The sequence below is a fragment of the Nomascus leucogenys genome, chromosome 1a (assembly GCF_006542625.1).
Source record: "Nomascus leucogenys isolate Asia chromosome 1a, Asia_NLE_v1, whole genome shotgun sequence".
Classification (NCBI taxonomy): Eukaryota; Metazoa; Chordata; class Mammalia; order Primates; family Hylobatidae; genus Nomascus; species Nomascus leucogenys.
Window position 1 is genome coordinate 3,871,610 of NC_044381.1, and position 19,049 is coordinate 3,890,658.

General features: G+C 39.0%; 1 protein-coding gene across 4 annotated transcripts in view; it reads right to left on the bottom strand.

Annotated features, from left to right (window-relative positions):
- Nucleotides 1-11,853: 11,853 nt before the first annotated feature.
- RFX3 (regulatory factor X3) overlaps nucleotides 11,854-19,049 on the bottom strand; it is a 315,033-nt gene continuing 307,837 nt past the window's right edge. For all 4 annotated transcript variants that reach the window (XM_003273871.3, XM_030798998.1, XM_030798486.1 and 1 more), the window contains one exon: nucleotides 11,854-18,832. In XM_003273871.3, the coding sequence (XP_003273919.1) occupies nucleotides 18,594-18,832 (239 nt within the window). In that variant the 3' untranslated portion in view covers nucleotides 11,854-18,593. The remainder of the gene's footprint in view (nucleotides 18,833-19,049) is intronic.

Genomic DNA, 19,049 nt, shown 5'->3' on the forward strand with positions numbered 1-19,049 from the left:
AGTCAAGGACTGTGAAGGGTCTGGTATTTTACCCTGCTGTTGAACAAAGAAGTGAGCCTGCCAGTTTCCAAGAAATAGGCAGGAGTTGGCAGCTCCTGGGTTAGAGAAAAGGGACTTGATAGCATCACAGCAAGAAGCATGAGCTTCACTGTCACATCTGCTTCCATTGCCCACCCTTGACCCAAGACCCATGAGAACGTGGCAAGGCCTAGGGAGGTCCTACAGACAAGGTGGGTTTATGTCACAGGTGAGAAACTCCAAGCTTAGGAGACCCTAGATATTTAAAGGGTGCTGCTAGCAAGTCTACCCAACCTTTGCCCTCGCCCCTCCAAAAGACAATACCTTTATTATACTGGTCAGGAAAAAAAGTAACCCAAATCCACAGGGAGCCATTTTCTCTATCTTCCAAGGCTTTTTGCTGCGTAAATATCTTTGATGAGATGGTTCAGAACAAAAGTGGTGAATGCATTTGCTTGGAACACCTGCAGAAACATGAGAGACCCAAAGAAAATTGCCTTAATATATGACTTGCCTTTTTAAAATTATCTTGGCAGTGTCTTTTGAAAAACAGGAACTTATTTTTTAATGAAGTGCAATTTATCAATTTGATTTTTCATAGGTCATGCTTACAGTGATATCGAAAATATTTCTGGGTTTTTTTTTTTTTGAGATGGAGGTTCATTTTTGTTGCTCAGGCTGGAGTAAAATGGTGAGTTTTCAGCTCACCACAACCTCCGCTTCCCGGGTTCAAGCAATACTCCTGCCTCAGCCTCCCGAGTAGCTGGGATTACAGGGATGTGCCACCATGTCCGGCTAATTTTGTATTTTTAGCAGAGATGGAGTTTCTCCATGTTGGTCAGGCTGGTCTCGAACTCCCGACCTCAGGTGATTTGCCCACTTCAGCCTCCCAAAGTGCTGGGATTACAGGCTTGAGCCACTGTGCCTGGCCTGATATCTAAAATATTTCTACCTAACCCAAAGTCTCAAAGATTTTGTCTATGTTTTCTTCTAAAAGTTTTATAGTTTTAGGTTTTACCTTAACATTTATAATTCATTTTAAGTTATTTTCGTATGTGGTTGCTATGAGATAAGGATCAAATTTCACATATGCATACCTAATTGTTCCATCATCACTTTTTGAAAGACTATATTTTCCACTGAATTGACTGGCTATTTGTAAAAATAAATCATAAAATATCAATGGCCCATAAATGTGTAGGTCCATTTCTGTACTCTATTCTGCTCCATTGATTTGATAGGTTCCACTGAGGTATCTTGAAGCCAATTCCACATTATTTTGAAAACGGTAGCTTTATAAAGGTCTTAGAATCAGGTACCGTATTCCTCCAATTTTATCCTTCTTTTTCAAAGCGGTTTTAGCTATCCTAGTTGCTTTACATTTCCATACATATTAAATTATACAATCAGCTTGCTATTTTCTATTAAAAGCTTGCTGGGATTTTGACTGGGATTGTGTTGAACCTATAAATCAATTTGGGGAGAATTAATATCTTAACAACTTTGAGTCATCTGACCCATGAACACAGTATATCTCTACATTTATTTAATTTTTCCCTAGTAATGTTTTATAGTTTTCAGGGTACAAGTCTTGCATAGCTTTTTTTAAATTTTTTTTTTATTTTTTATTTTTTTTGCACACTAAACAATAAACATTTTCTAAAAGTACATACGAACAAAAAGATGCATATCAAACATATTAGGAAGGTTGCACATGGGAAGACGAGGAATAGAAATGGGGGGTGGGAATTAAAGAAAAGAAATGAGAGAGGGACTTTGTATGGATCAATAATAAGTCAATCCTCTATTTAACAAAAGAAGAAGGAGAAGGAAGAGGAAGAAAAAGAAAGTGGGATAAAAGATCAGAAAGGGAGGAAAATAGAAAAAATTGGAGTATGACTCCAGGGTAGACCTGTTTTGTTGTCGCTATGTTCGCTGGTTGGTTTGACAGTTGTATTTTTCATATGTTTCGCCATGTTGGCCAGGCTGGTCTCAAGCTCCTAGCCCCAAGTGATCAACCCGCCTCGGCCTCCCAGAGTACTGGGACTATAGGCGTGAGCCACCACGTCCAGCCCCCACATTGCTTCTGGCCTCTGGGTAGACCTCCCAGACGGGGCGGCCGGGCAGCGGTGCTCCCCACATCCCAGACGGGGCGGCCAGGCAGAGGCGCTCCTCAGTTCCCAGACGGGGCGGCCGGGCAGAGGCGCTCCCCACATCCCAGACGGGGTGGCAGCCGGGCAGAGCCGCTCCTCACATCCCAGACGCTGAGTGGCCAGGCAGAGGCGCTTCTCACTTCCCAGACGGGGCGGCCATGCAGAGACGCTCCCCACATCCCAGACGGGGCGGCCGGGCAGAGCGCTCCTCACATCCCAGACGGGCGGCCGGCAGAGACGCTCCTCACTCCCGACGGGGCGGCCATGCAGAGACGCTCCCCACATCCCAGACGGGGCGGCTGGGCAGAGGCGCTCCTCACTTCCGAGACGATGGGGCGGGCAGGGCCGTCCTTCAGAGATGGCGGCCGGGTGAGACGCTCCTCACTTCCCAGACGGGGCGGCCGGGCACAGGCTGCAATCCCAGCACCCTGGGAGGCCAAGGCAGGCGGCTGGGGGGCGGAGGCTGCAAGGAGCCAAGACCACGCCACCGCACTCCAGCCCGGGCAACACCAAGTACCGAGTGAGCGAGACTCCGTCTGCAGTCCCAGCACCTAGGGAGGCCGAGGTGGGCAGAGCACTCGAGGTCAGAAGCTGGAGACCAGCCTGGCCGACATGGCGAAACCCCGCCTCCAGCCAAAGGAGAAAAACCAGGGAGGGGTGGTGGCGCGCGCAGGCAATCCCAGGCAGCCCGCAGGGCAGGGCAGGAGAATCACGGGAGCCGGACACAGGGAGTCTGCAGCGAGCCGAGTGTACTCCAGCCTGGGCCACAGAGGAAAGAAATAAGAAAGAAAGGAAAGGAAAGGAAGGGAGGGGAGGGGAGGGGAGGGGAGGGGAGGGGGGGAGGGAGGGGAGGGGGGGAGGGGAGGGGAGGGAGGGGAGGGAGGGGAAGGGAGAAAAGGAAGGAAGGAAAGAAGGAAGGAAGGAAGGATGGAAGTCTTGCATATCTTTTGTCAGATTCATCATTAAGTTTTTAATTGTGTTCCTATTTCTATTTCTTTCCCTATCTTTGTACTTTCAACCTTTCTGAGCCTTTTTACTTGTATGCAGTGTTATATTTTTAAAATCTCATTTGACAGTGTTTTCCTTTTAATTGGAGTATATAGTACATTTATATTTGTATTCAGACAACTCAGACACAGCTTCCCACGTCCCCCAGTCATGCATGGAATACTTTGCGATCTCAGGGCTAGCAATAAGCTGACGCAAATCAGGTCTCATTAGCACAGAGAAACTCTTTTGTCTAGGGTCCCTCAGCCTCAATACTCGGCTCGCCATCCAGCACCCATGAGGGTAAGTGACTAACTTCCATTCTGTCGTATACACAAACATCACAACTTACAAGTTTCTCAAGGAGGAATCTTGACAGCTAAATAAATTTTATGGAAGATTCTTGGATCAGTATCTTGTAGGTGGCAGGCATTATAGGACTTTCTTCTCTCTTCAAGGATGATGTTCCAATAAGCTCGAGGTCAATTCTTTATCCTGGGGGAGAGACTCAGGGACCCATTCCTACCTGGAACACCAGCATGAGAATTGAGAGCTGGTGAGATAAGTAAGATTCATTTTGCTGCTTTGAGCTTTCCAGATTTCAGATCAAATAAGCAACTTTCTTTTCTTTGTTTTTGGAGATGGAGTCTTGCTCTGTTGCCTAGGCTGGAGTGCAGTGGCATGATCTCGGCCCCCTGCAACCTCCACCTGCTGGATTCAAGCCATTCTCTTGCCTCAGCCTCCCGAGTAGCTGGGACAACAGGCATATGCCACCACGCGCAGCTAATTTTTTGTATTTTAGTAGAGATGGGGTTTCACTGTGTTGCCCTGGTTGGTCTCGAACTCCTGAGCTCAGGCAATCCGCCCGCCTCTGCCTCCAACAGTTCTAGGATTACAGGCTTGGGCCACTGCGCCTGGCCGAGAACTTTCTTTTCTAAAATTCTCCTTAGAAATCTTTTATTATCCCACAGAGTTGATTCCTTTCCTCTCAACTTCTTTGTCTACTTTGGTTTCTCTCTTCATTATGCAGCATCCCATTCTACTAGGCTAGACATATAAAAAGATCTTTGAAAATGCTAATCACACTTGTAAGAAATTAAGCGTGTTAATTTGACATCTCCTTTACATTTTTTCCACAAAACAGAAGGACACTGTCTCTGTGGGTTCAGTCTGAAATATTTCTTACCACTTGGTTTTAGGCCTTGTGTAAAGGAATTCAATTTTTAAAATGTTCTTCAATCATCTTGATACATAGCCTTTGCTTTGAGATCTGCCTTTCAATGTGAAAACCTTTGCTATTCTCTTTTCTTAAAAAATCTCTTGTCCCATCCTCTGTCAGATAAGAGTAATCTGACCCCTTTTCTTAAGGATATGTCCTGCTTTCTTGTTTTTAGGAAAAGAATAAGAGGCATTAATGAAGCGCCAACAGGTAGCTAATGAGGCATAGTCTTTGCCTTTTTTTCCTACTATGTAAGTAATTGAAGAACCAAAAGTTATTGGTTGATTGCCAGATTTGTGAAGCACTACAGCAAAGTCAAACAACCAGCAAATTTCTGTCAATCATTACAGTGCAGCTAGCAAGGGCTACGTGAAGAAAGAATTTGAAGAAATAATTAAAAGTAAAGTTTAACTTGTTCCAGGCTAATTCCCTGCAGGGTGCCCTCTCTAAAAGGTTGGCCTTCTGCAGAGCAGGGACTGTCAGGTGCCTGAAACCTGCTATCTCAAAACTTTCTACATTTCTGGCATAAGGCAGTCAATTCTGGTTAATGCTGAAGTGAGGAATCAAGACCAAAGGCACTGATTTTCCACGTCACACAACTCAAGGCTTAGAACACATGTCTGGGGAGAGAGTGATGCTCTCCTGTTCAATGAATGCTGAAATCGCAGGAGACCACTTTTTCAACAGCACATACTGCTGCTGGGTGCCAGCATCTAATCCTCTGAGGGAGGGGTTGGTGCTTCCCCTAATTGTGTACATTAAAGCTCACAACGCAAGGGCTGGTCTCTCTCTCTCAGAGTCTGATGTCCAGCCATGATAGACACTCATTCTGTCTCAAAGTGTGATACGCATCAGGGAGACCACACACCTGCTACCAGTTCCATTCTATGTGCCGTGAGTGAGGACTGCTCATTTGTCCTCTGGCAGAGAAGTTCAAATGCTAAGAACATGTGAACCACAAGTCAAAAACTCAAATGCACTATGGGGTATGTTTCCAAAGGAAGTGAAATCAGTATGTCAGAGACATATCTGCACTCACATGTTTATCACAGCACTATTCACCAGAGCGAAGATACAGAATCCACCTAAGTGTCCTTCAGTGGATGAATGGATAAAGAAAAACCATGGTCTACATACCCAGTGGAATACTATTCAGCCATAAAAATGTCACTGCATGTTCTCACTCATAGGTGGGAATTGAACAATGACAACTCATGGACACAGGAAGGGGAACGTCACACTCCGGGGACTGTTGTGGGGTGGGGGGAGGGGGGAGGGACAGCATTAGGAGATATACTTAATGTTAAATGACGAGTTAATGGGTGCAGGAAATCAACATGGCACATGGATACATATGTAACAAACCTGCACATTGTGCACATGTACCCTAAAACCTAAAGTATAATAATAATAATAAAAACAAGAATGACATCCCGTCATTTGTGGCAACATGGATGAACCTGGAATGACATTCTGTTAAGTGAAATGAGCCAGGCACAGAAAGACAAATATTGCATATTCTCACTCAGTGACCTCACAGAAATAGAGAGTAGAATAGTAATTAGCAGAGGCTGGGAGGTTGGAGAGGATGGAGAGAGGTTGGTCAGTGAGTGCAAAGTTACAGTTTGATAGGAGGAACAGGTTCTGGTGTTCTAGTGCACAGTAGGGTGACTATGGTTAATAATATTGTATTGTAAATTTCAATATAGCTACAATATGGTTTGGATGCTTTGTCCCCTCTAAATCTCATGTTGAAATGTGATCCCCAATGTTGGAGGTGGAGCCTGATGGGAGGTGTTTGGGGAGATGTGGGGGCAGAGCCTGCATTAATGGCTTGGTGCCCTCCCCATGGTAGTGGGCAAGTTCGCTCTCTGTGAGTTCACGTGAGAGCTGGTTGTTTAAAAGAACCTGGCATCTTTCTCCCCTGTCTCTCTCTTGCTCCCTCTATTGCCACGTGGCATGTCTGCTCCCCTTTCATCTTCTGTCATGATTGCAAGTTTCCTGAGGCCTCTCCAGAAACAGATGCTGGCACTATGTTTTGTGTACAGCCTGCAGAACTGTGAGCCAAATAAACCTCTTTTCTTTATAAATTACCCAATCTCAGGTGTTCTTTTATAGCAATGCAAAAATGAACAAATACGAGCTAGAAAAGCAAATTTTGAATGTTCTCACCACAAAGAAAGGATAAATGTATGAGATGCTGAATAGGCTGAAAACCCTGTGTTGATGATTACACAATGTATACATGTATGGAATTATCAAACTGTGGCCCATAAAAATGTAGTTACTATGTGTTGATTAAAAACAAAATTAAAAATACCTCACATGCCTACAGGGTAAGGAAGGTAATAGAGTGGATCCAAAGTAGCAATATGGACTCAACATAAAGTAGTGGGGCCAACTGGAGTGTACACGCCCTGTATCTCTGGTCCTAGCCGACTGCCATGTAGGCATGGAGGCTCAGTGTTGCCAGATCCTCCAATGCTCAAGAGAAACCACAAACCAGATTTTACTTTGACAAAATTACTGTGAGATCTTCTGGTATTTTTAAATTTCTGAGAGTAAATTAAAATAAAATAAACACATAAACACACACACACACACAAACCCCAAAAGCCCTTTGTAGCCTAACACTATGTAAGCTGAACATCACTTTCCTGTGGTCCACAGCCTGCTAACGCACAGCCTCTGATATAGATGATAAGTGCTATAAGATTCAGAGGTGGGGCCGGGCGTGGTGGCTTACACCTGTAATCCCAGCACCTTGGGAGGCTGAGGCGGGCAGATTGCCTGAGGTCAGGAATTCAAGACCAGCCTGGCCAAAATGATGAAACCTCTTCTCTACTAAAAATACAAAAATTAGCTGGGCATGGGGCAGGCGCCTGTAATCCCAGCTACTTGGGAGGCTGAGGCAGGAGAATGGCTTGAGCCCGGGAGGTGGAGTTTGCAGTGAGCCGAGATTGTGCCACTGCACTCCAGCCTGGGTGACTGAGTGGGACTCTGTCTCAAAAAAAAAAAAAAAAAAAAAGATTCAGAGGTGGGAAAATACTGTCCAGCCACTATGTCCATTAAAAACAAGAAAGTTTAAAAGGCAAATGAGCTGACTATAAAAAAAATAGTTTACAGAGAGAAATGGGGACAGTCTATCCCCAAACTGTTGTCAGGGTGTCTGGAACACTTGAAAGAAACTCTGGGAGATTCAATGGTTATTTTTTGAATGCATGCAGGAAAGAAAAGCTCAGAAGAATCTAAGCACCTAGTAGAAATATTTTTACCTCCTGGGAAGCCGGAATTGATTGAATGAGAAAGTAAATTCTCTTTTGTCTGAGGTCTAGACTTCTGGAGATACCTCCTATTTTTTCTTTTTTCCTTTTTCTTTGTTTACATCAAGGATGCACTTTATCGGCAAAGCTTAATCACAGTTAAATAATATCCTAGTTGAGTCGACCAGGCTCCACTCTACAGCAATTTGTGGAAGTGATAGGATATGCCCATTTTACAAGATTACTGACTGGGAGTTAATGGAGCTCCCACACTTTTATTTTAGAAGGTAGTTAAAGCAGGTTACCTGTAATAGTTAGCATTTATTGAGGGCTTGCCACGTGTGAGCACCTGCTAAGTATTTAGCAAATATTGCATGGTCTTATCAATGCGTATTACTCAATTTACTCAGTGAGGTCACATAGTTAGTTAGTTGTGGGGTTGGGATTCAAGCCCAGATTTACCTGACTTCTAACACTATCTCTTAACTAGCATACATATACCATTCTTTCCACTCATTGCTTAGGGAAGAGATCTCATTTTCCTTCTAAATATACTCAGATTTGTAGAAGTTAAGAGAATTTCTTAAGAATAGAAATCTAGTAAGTTGCAGACTTGTAATAAGACAGACAGTTCAGGCTTCTGACTTCCAGTCCTGAACACTTGCCCCATGTGATTATCTTATTTATCTCTAAGTCAGGAGAATGTTAATTACTTAAGACTAAGATGGAAATCCCCCATGAACCTGGAAACTCAAATAGCAGAATGGATGAGGCTCTGCAGGGTCTCAGCAACTCAGCAACACAGACTTCCCCTCACCAAGGCTGATACGGCCATTGCTAGTGCTGAGCTGCTGAGCGCCAACCTGCCCATAACAGAAGTGAATGCTAAGCCTCCTGAAGTGGCCATATTCCCCAGGAGGACCAAGTGGCAGGTTTATTATATAGGATCTTTTTCATCAAAGAGAGAAAAGCAACTCTCTTAAAGGAATAGAGAAATATTCCAGATGTAGATTTGCTTTTTCCATCATTCTTCCATTTGTACTTATTTTATTCGTGAATATGGTATCCTACACAATTCTACTACTGATTATAGAACTAATTATATGGTGAAGGGATGTAGGCTTTCACCACAGAATTCAGAAATCTCATGCGTTTCATCACACAGAAGCAGCTCACTCCATAGAACAAGAAATAGAACAGCCTGCTAAAGGCTCAGCCATGATGTCAGCTGGGAGACAATAAATACCCATCAATATTTGGCACCATTTCTCTCACAGTCAGAATGCATGGTTCCTGGAATCAAGGAATCTAGTTGAGAGTAGCCCCTTTTTACACCAAATAAGCCATTTACAAGATTTTTGCTTTTCAGGCCTCCAACATTGAGCTTAGTGACTTTGGAGGGCCAAGTTTTCAAGGCAGAATTGCTTCCACTTGGGAACCTGGTCTTGATTTTATCAAACTGGAAGCTGAGACCGTCAGTCCTAAGACTATCCCTTGGCCAGTTTGGGATCCCCATGGTTCTGAAGCAACAGGAAAGGAAGGCAGTTGCCCTAGTGATTCAGGTAGGTAAATGCAGTTATAAAAAGGAAGTTGGATCATTGCTTCCTAATTGGAGCCAGGAGGACTATCCTGCTACTTGTCCTCTGAGGCGTCTCAGCTTCACAGTCAATGGAAAACTGTGATAACCCAACAGACAAGACTGCAAGGAATGAAGGGTTGAGTCACCCTTTCAGCAACCTACCAAGTAGGCCCTAGCAGAGTAAGAACGTGCAATGAGTAGAGGAATTAGTAGGATGTGGTTAACAGTTTAGGCCTAATGACCAATTAGGGAAGTGGGAACTATAGCAACTGTCTTAGTACATATTTACCCAACTTTTATCTTTGTTCTATATGAACAGAATTGTTCCATATAAACATTTTATCTGCATTTTATGGCTGCATTTTATCATTAAAGACAAAAAAAATTAACCCTTAACACGTCCTTGCAAATACTCCATTAAGCTTTCCTCAATTCCTGTGGGAGTGTGCAATCTAATCCTTGTCATGAGTGGATACAGTTCTAGATGAAGAATTATCACCAATATCTTTAAAATCAGTTAATTCTTCAGAAGCTCCCACTGAATTTGGCCATTTTGACTTTGATCGTCACTGTTTCTGTTGCACTGCAACCTGAGTATAAAATCGAGAGTAAATGGTTTTAGAGTTTGAAGGCTTCACTACAGCTTTTTGAACCCAAGAGAGCATAATCTTTTAAGATTATGCAAAGGCTTGGGGTTTATTATTTACTGTTGATAATAATGAATCAACATGCTATTAGTAATTATTAATATGCTGTTTCTAGACTTGTCATTTTATAAGCTTAAATTAAGTTTGAAATTTAGTGGTAACATTCTAAACAGTGAGTTTTGGATTGCATATACCTTTGAAAACGTGATGAAAGCTATGAAACTTCGCAGAAATATGGGCATACACACAAACTGCAAAACGTTCAAGTTTTATGCAAGTTAAAACCTCAGTTTTAGAGGCTACTCCACATTCCCGTTTGTCTCCTTCAAAGTTGTGATTACTGATGAGACACTAGCTATGTGAACTCCATAGTCTCAAGAAACTTCATTACCTTTTATTTGTATTTTCGAAGACAGAGAGAGGGAGCAAGAGAGAGAAACTACATTACATTTAGACCAAAATGAAAAAATATTAGGTGATTGAATTGAATGGGTAAGTAAAAACGAGTTACATTTCTCTGGCAGTAGGCTGAGTTCAAGTTTTGAAATGTCTGAGTTCCAAAGCAGAAGAAAATAATAGAAAAAACTCATGGCAGGACTAGTATTATAGCCAAGTAAAGCACTAATTATAAGAGATTTGAAAGACCTCAAATTTCCAAGAGAAATCAAGTATGAAAATAAGATTATAAACTGGGAACTCTTCATTTTGTATGAAAATTCCAGATATCTCAAAAGTGGCAATGGCTGCAACATAAAAATGCCCAAATTGTTCAGATTATTTTTCTTTCTACTCTAGTACTGTCTCTACTACTAGCTATAATTTTGCCTACCGTTCTTTCATTTGTTTATTAAATAACATTATTTGGATACTTTTCTAAGCTACTGGTTTAAATGTAAATTAAAATGAATTTGGTGTTTCTGTGGGCTAAGATGCCAATAGTGCAGTTTTTTTTTTTTTTTTTTTTTTTTTTATGGAGTCTCGCTCTGTTGCCGAGGCTGGAGTGCAGTGGCACAATCTCAGCTCACTGTAACCTCCACCTCCCGGGTTCAAGCGATTCTTCTGCCTCAGTCTCCCGAGTAGCTAGGACTACAGGGGCATGCCACCATGCCTGGGTAATTTTTGTATTTTCAGTAGGACGGGGCTTCACGATATTGGCCAGGCTGTTCTCAAACTCCTGACCTCATGATCGGCCCGCCTCAGCCTCCCAAAGTGCTGGGATTACAGGCGTGAGCCACTGCACCTAGCAATAGTGTATCTTTAGAGATAACTTGAGACTACAATCTAGAAGTATTATGTTGGAGATTGCAAAAACTATATATTTTGCCTTGTATTTCTTTCTTTTAAAGAAACCCCACATAAACGGGCTATTCCACATTCTAACAGGAGGATATATATATATATTTTCTTTCAAATCACTATATATATATATATATATAGTGATTTGAAAGAAAATTAAATGTGAGGTAAATCGTTTTAAACTTGATTAGGGTGGCGGCTACATGATTGTATGTGTCTGTCAATACTCATAGAATTGTGCACCAAAAAGTGAATTTTCCTGTAGGTATTCAGTGGGAAAAAACTGGCAGCATATCTTCTTAACTGTGTTAAAATAAATTTTAATAAGCAAGTTGAATGTAAGAAAGGAACTTGAGTGCCAAATACCAATGTGAAGTGACATAAAACAAACACACTACGAACATCCAAAAATCTGGGTTTACAATGGAAATGTGACAGCTTCTGAAATTAAACAGCACTCAATCATTAATTCTCTTTGAGGGTAAGATTTGTACCCTGCTGGGCTTATAATTTTCTCTTTTTGTGCTGTTCATGTGTAAATATTGCCAATTTCATTTGACACAAAAAAGGAAAACAATTTAATTTTGTTTCTAAGTTAATGAATGACAGATACTATCCTCCAGATGAGGTACTGTATTATGAGCTTCCAGGCAGTGATTTGAGGGGAAAAAAACCCAAGCCATTTCCAATGTATTTGTAACAAGGAAACAAATTTATTGATTTTAAAAGACAAGACACCATTTTGTTTTGAAAAACACAAGAAAGCTAGCCTGAGTTCAAGTCTGAAATATTCAGAAAAATCCTACTAATATCTTTAGTATGTTCCAGTCATTTGTTTAAACAACACACTAAAAGTTAATATATATTTTTATAATTATAAAAGTTCCCCAGTTATTGTACAGTACACAATACAAATCGCCCACAAACTATTATTTAGCTCCTGCCAATTTTGAGAGGACATGATATACTAAAAGATTTTGCATTTCTCACAAAAATCACATCAGGAAATACGTATTTACAAAATCAAATACATTATACAAAAAACCATCACATGTTATTCGGTAAAGATGTTTTTAAATAATTAAAAAGTTTATTCAACTGTAGTCCAAAAACTGGAAAAGAACATTACATTATCTCACACATACAATCTCTACAAAAGTTGCTTACCTCATTTACATAATATATTCAGTCGATTGTAAAATAAATGTTCAAATATCTCCTAGTGTTACTATGTTTCTGTGCTTGTGGGACTGAATAATGTAATCTGCCACTTACTAAGTGAAATTTAAATGATGGCACTTAAAAAAAAATACAGTATCTTAAAAAAACACAATGAAAGAAGTTTTACCTAGAAGGTACGAAAGCCCTGAGTGATAGTGAAGTTACTGATTGGTAAGCACTACAATTAACCTAATTAAAAGTTTACCACCTCAGGCACAAATTTCCAAGTTTTCTCAAGGCACTCACTTAAAGTTTCTGTAACCAATGCATTGGTCACCACCATAGGTCCAAATTGATGATGGAAATGAGTAGAGAAAAAAATTTGCTTTGGTACAAAAGATGCTTTTTAAATGAATAAAATTCAATAGCTTCTTTATTGGGTCATTTAAAATTGTTGTTTAGCAGGTTAAAACAAGGCGATCGTTTCTTCAAAAATACTAATTTACTGAAGGAAAAATTTACTTGGTTATCAACAGTCAATGGGAGTTTTTACATTTTCTTTCCTCCCCAGAATCAAAATTCTTCTAAAAAATATTTGTTGTCCTCATTATTGAGCTACATAAACAATTCTTACCAAAGATTTTCATTACTCAGGGCTTCCAATCCCAACATCATAATTTATTTAAAAAAAAAACAAAGGAAAGAGGGGAGAAAAAGAATCAAACCAGAATCAAATAAAAGAAGAGACAAAACACATTTTTCTTTTTTAAAAAACATATTATCAATTATTTCAAATGAAAGGAAAAAAAAACCCTAGGCAGTCACTTTGTAAGTGGCTTTTACTATTTAAGTAAAATTGGTAAACTAAACTCAGGTCTACTGGCACATAAAATCACTAGCAGCAATGATCAAGGCATGCAAACTGAGAAGCATTTACAGTAAATCATCATGAAGAATTCAAAAGAAGAGAGTTAAATTAAAACCCTTTGAGTATTGCATGTTAACACATGAGTAATTTGCATGGTTTGACTTCCTAAACTGCCTAAAAAGCAACGTTTACGGCATACTTGCACTATGCTATGGATGTCCTTTCACCAGACATCAGAATAGGTTACACTCTTATTTGCGCCCAGCTAGGGCAGCGCAAGCACATCTGCAGACAACACTGCTTTCATGTTCGATCACGCAGGGAACAGAGGGAATCAAGCGCACGAAGAGATTCCCTTGAACAAAATCAGCAATGGTGTAAGCAGACTGACATTTAGAGATATCAGAAGCAGTAGTCATAGCATCTCCTCACAGATGAGCTTAAAATCAAGTGCTTTGCTCTCCATTCTATCTATATATAATTTTTTGACAAAGTATTAAAGTTTTGGAGCATAGATAAAATTATGCCCTGTGTGAAATTCCCAAACAATATTTTATGAGCGATCTAACTCCAAATAGCCTAACTGCCCCCAAAGAGTTCAGATTCTCTTAATCCACTCGAACTCATTTCTTCCTAAGGCTTCACTTACACTTGTACTTTCTAAAGCTAAATAAATGAGATCTTTCGTTTCGTTTTGGGGAAAAAAAGAAAAAAAAAAAGAAACTTAATCCTTTCTTTATACCTTTTAAAGGCAATCTAGGTACCTTCAATGTGCAGAGATCAGTTATGACATAGGTCTATCCAGGCCCATGTATTTGTCCTCCTTTTCTAGAGACTATGGTGTGATGCTAGAAAAGTTGATTTTTTTTTTTTTTCTGTAAACAGTACACTTACTTAGATGGCAGTGAATATTTGGGAATAAATATATCAAGCCCTCTTGAAGAAAAATTAAGAGTTGTATATAAAATGCAAGTGTTCGGCGTGGAAACACTTTCTCTTCCTACCCCCCCTTTAAAAAAACAGCATAATTAGACATTTGGATATAGAGTATACTTTACCGGTCTAAGTCTAAATAAATGATCTGAAAGGCTTTTGTCCCCCATTGTATATCTTACAATGCTCAAAGGGTTAATACAAGGCATTACATCAAAGGGGTTTTCTAATACTAGAACTAAGCACTGAATTAATGCTTCTATTCCAGTTTTTAAAAATCACCAAACTTGCAGAAATACTAGGATTCCATTAATTGATTTGTTCTAACCATATACATGGAGGTTGTTCTAATCTAGCAACAAGCCCAATTTTCAATAGCACTGCATGCCAATCCTCCTCCCCCATGATCTGTTGTGATTCACACAGATCACAAAAGTTCTGATCTCAATTTTTGGATGGTTGTTATTTTCTCACCAAGAATGTGTGTGTCCGGGGGATATAATAAAGGTCAATTTATTGTATATAACCACTGCCTCAAATTGTACATAAAGGTGACTTGCCAAGTTTTTACTTTCTACTTGTGTCCACACAGGGAGGACCAACATCACAGTGACACATTTTTTTTTCCTTTTACACTAATGTTTCAAGCACAGCATTATTTTAGACATTTCAAATATATCATCTGAAGAATTTTTAAAAATTTGAAAATGCATTTAGCACTTTTAGACAGTGCATTCATATAAAAAGATTCATGATTACGGCACTAAAACCGTGTTCATTCCTGAATGACTTTTACAGCATTCTACAAGAATGTATTCATTTTTACTTGTCTACTACAAATCAAAGGCAGTCAATGCTGCACACTACTAATTTTAGGTATGCAGTGTTAAAACCATTTTCTAAATTTTACTTTTGTTTTTAAAGTACACCATCTAAAGAGAGGTGCATAAACCGTGCTATACAGTACAAGAAAAATCACACAAAGGAGAGCAGATTTCTGAAAAGGCAGTAAGACTTATACAGTCAGTCCAAACAGTTTGGATGAAAATCCTGAATAAGTGACTAGCAACTTGATAGCCAAAGAAAAAATTGAAAATTGGGCCCTGTCTTCCAAGGAGATGGTTCATCCATTCCACCCTATTGTTCACTGGTTTCATGAATGCAAATCTTTTGAGTATGATTTTCAAACTATATGTCAAGATCAAACTATATCCATGATACTCAATCCTATCATATGAATATATCTTTTCTGAAACTTAAAAACAGTCAACATACCTTCCTTACATTCTTCCTCACTGAAAGTGTAGCGCCTGGTTTATGTAGGTATATTTCATGACTAGTTATTGGTTATAACTGCAAGAAATACAAAGAAGTCTTAAAATGTGTACTTGTGTCATTTGTGAATAAATCTGTTAAGAGTGTTAGTGTCTAATATTATTTAGAAAACCCACAGTTTCAATGAATGAAAAAAGGGAAAAATGGAAATAAATGCAATAAATGTGATTGCTCAATTTGCTCAAATGTGTAAATTGTTTTCATTTTCTCATATATTTTTCACAATTCAAATTCGAAACTGATGAAAATCTTTGTGTGTATGTGTGTGCATGTTTTACTGTGAACTACAAATAACTAGAAGTAGCATAAACCATAGGTCTTCTTTTTATGTTTTGATCCCAACTACTTACACTAGTCACAAAGAATATTCCTAAATATTCATAAAGGAGATCATAATATTTTTATTGAGTCAAGTTCAAACGTAATAATGTTTATTCGTTCTTAATCTGTCCTAATTTAGAACAAACCATGAACAATTGGAAGAAATGTTGAATCCTGGAGCATCCCCGATCCCTAAGCCTCATCAATCTAAATTTGCCCATTATTATCAGATTCCTGTAATGATACAAATATATCCAACATTAAACAATGATAATAAATACATTTAAAGTCATTCAATAAACAAAATGAAACCAGTAAATACGTTTGGTCCAATACAGATATAGTATCACTCAAAGGATGGCGGGTAGAGACAGGAAACTGAAAAAATTCAGAAAGGAGAGCCAAAATGAAGAGTGTTTTTTCAATTTTTGATTTTAATTTTACCTGTAAACACTTGCTATGCACAGTGAAGTAGATGCATGAACTTTTGCAGTTCACCATGTTTTGTTTGCCTTTTTTGTGTGTGTTTTGGTACAAATCCATTGTCTTTATGGGAGGAAAAAGGGGGACAGTAATTTAAATGATATTTAGATGAAGGTGATGCTACTATGCTAGTGAAGACTTTCAAATATATGAGTGAGTTGTATAATAAAAAATTTGGATCAGTTTTTAAAATTACATCTAAAATATTTAAATTTTACTTAAGAAATGTTGTTGATGTTATTTGAGTAGTCTGAGGCAATCAAGCAACAACAGCTTAAATACAGTGTGTATTACCTGATAAGCCATTTGGTATTTCTAACTTTACAGACTGGCTCACCTCTTCTTTCCAACCCCCCACCCCCCTTACCCCAATACCAATGGAAAGATAAACATCTTGGGTTTAATATAGGCCTCATTTGATAATCTGTCAATCATTTTGTGCTTTCCTTTTTTTTGGCTTTCTTATCTATTTATTTTTGCTGATTAGTTTTTTACAACTATTTAAATGAACAGATGTGCCTTTCTTGTGTTTTAAGCATTAAATAATTTGAGTGCTTAAAAGAACCTTGGCTTTTCATGCAAATTAAAATGGGGCTGGGTGTAACTCTCTAGGATCTCACCTTCTGACTTTATAGCAGACTCCTGCCCCATGGGCACTCATGTGTGCGTGTGGACACACCAGCACCTAGACACACAGACAAACATTTAGACTGAAAAGATGCACTTCGATAAGTACCTGCTTACTTTGTTAACTTTCTAAAATTGTAACTAAATAAGAATGGTCTAAAACATATATGATTTTATGTAACAAGCTGGTATTAAAACTAGCCTGCTATTCCACACCCTTAAGCAATCTGATTTGTAATCAAGTAATATTCAGCTCTAAGAATAAAAAATAGATCCACGGTCACTCAAAGAGGGAAACTGATTTTTGTCTTTTTGTTTTGCTTTGTTTTCCCTAAATTTCCTTTGAAGAACATGTCACCTGTCCTTACTTCGGGAATCTGAAAATGACAGGCACACTTTGTCAAATGGATTGAAGAGTTAGTCACATGAACAAAATAAACCTTACTAAACCTTAGCTTCAGTTCTGTTTTAAGGCACCATGTAATAGCCGAGGTACGATGATCCCTGATGTACATTCTTCAATGGCAATGGTCCATCCAGCCACCTATCCAAATCCTACAGAATTGGGGATAAGTAACAGTGAGGTGTGCCAGTTACACTGCCTTCAGGTTCCGTTTACAATTTAAATCCACATACTTTAGAAACCAGGAAATAGTTTTGAAGGAAATAACGTTATGTAGGTTGCTACATTCCTTGCATTCTATAAATTCTCGTTTGTAATAGCAGCATATTGAACTACTATTAGGAAAAAGACCTGGAATAAAAGAAAGTCATCCAAATGGAATGGTTTCCTGTATGTCCAGCTCAGCATAAGTAGCATGTACACTTAAAAAAAAAGTCAAGTCATTTTTTTCTACTTCAGTATCAAACTATAACAGCCCCCACTTAACAGCAGAATGCATCTGTGCAGTGGTCCCAAATACAGAATCAGTAGTCTTTAAACAGAGGAATTGGTATGCAAATAATAGTTAAAATTCAATGTTTAACGGAAGCTTGCATTGTTAACATGGTTTAATAATTATGTACACAAATTATGTACATATTAGCATAATCTCTTGCAATTCTGTCATTTACTCTGAACTGATAAATGTACAGCTCAATTTTTCCTCAGAGAAAAATAGATGACCTTCCAAACCCTCTAGCACTATAATAAAAATGCTCTGTATTCTCTCTCCGTACTCAAAATGTTATCAAAATAGTGTCTTATGGTTCTGTCCAATGAAAAGCACCTTTCAAAAGCAAATTTGATGCATCTGCTGCCAAATGGGCATGCCTCCAGTGTAAATCAAAAAAACGTTTCTTTTGATATTTCACAGAAGTGCATCTAATTAAAAAACTTACACATGAAATCATACACCAAGACTAACAATCAACAATAAAATATTTTAAGCTACAAAAAATGTAAATTACTTTTTAATTATAAGAAAACAAAACATTGACATTAAGTGTTGTAAAAATCCTTCTTGACACCTGAAACTAAGGGAAAAAATTCATTATTAAGAGGCAAATAATTTGTTTACGTTAAGAAAAAAAAAAAAGATCTGGCAAAATACATACACCCATTCCATTTCACAACTCCAAAAAGTTAATGTTCAGCACAGATAGAATTTGACAACAGTCGACCTTCAGGCTTATTAAATTTTCAACTTAAGCCCAATATCAACAGGGTTAATGTAAGCTGGAAAAATACGCTTTAATATTCTTTAGACTGCAGTGTAGGTATTTCCTGTAGCGCTGCACTGTCTGATAGTCTGAGTACTTGTGACAATGTGCTCGCTGTGAATTGGATTCAGGAGGCTTGGTTGCACGCCAGTCTCGAGAACAGGCTGCATGCAGCCCACTGGAAACGCCTGGCTCAGCTCTGTTTTCTCTCTTTTGGCTTGAGGCTCTGAAGAGTCATCCAGTTCTTCATCCATTTCACTTTCTACTTCACTGCCTTCATCTGCACAAATAATACCAAGACTATTATCAAAGACAAATTAGAAAATAGCAATCAACAGGTGCTTTAGAAACACTTTAATATAGGACATTAAGAAAGCAACCTCTTAGCTCTTCTCAGGAAACAAAGCTTAGAGGTTTTCTTTTCATCAGATTTTATTTCATATCAATGCTGTACTGATGCATCTATAATTCTTTCAAACATAGTGAGATTAATTTAC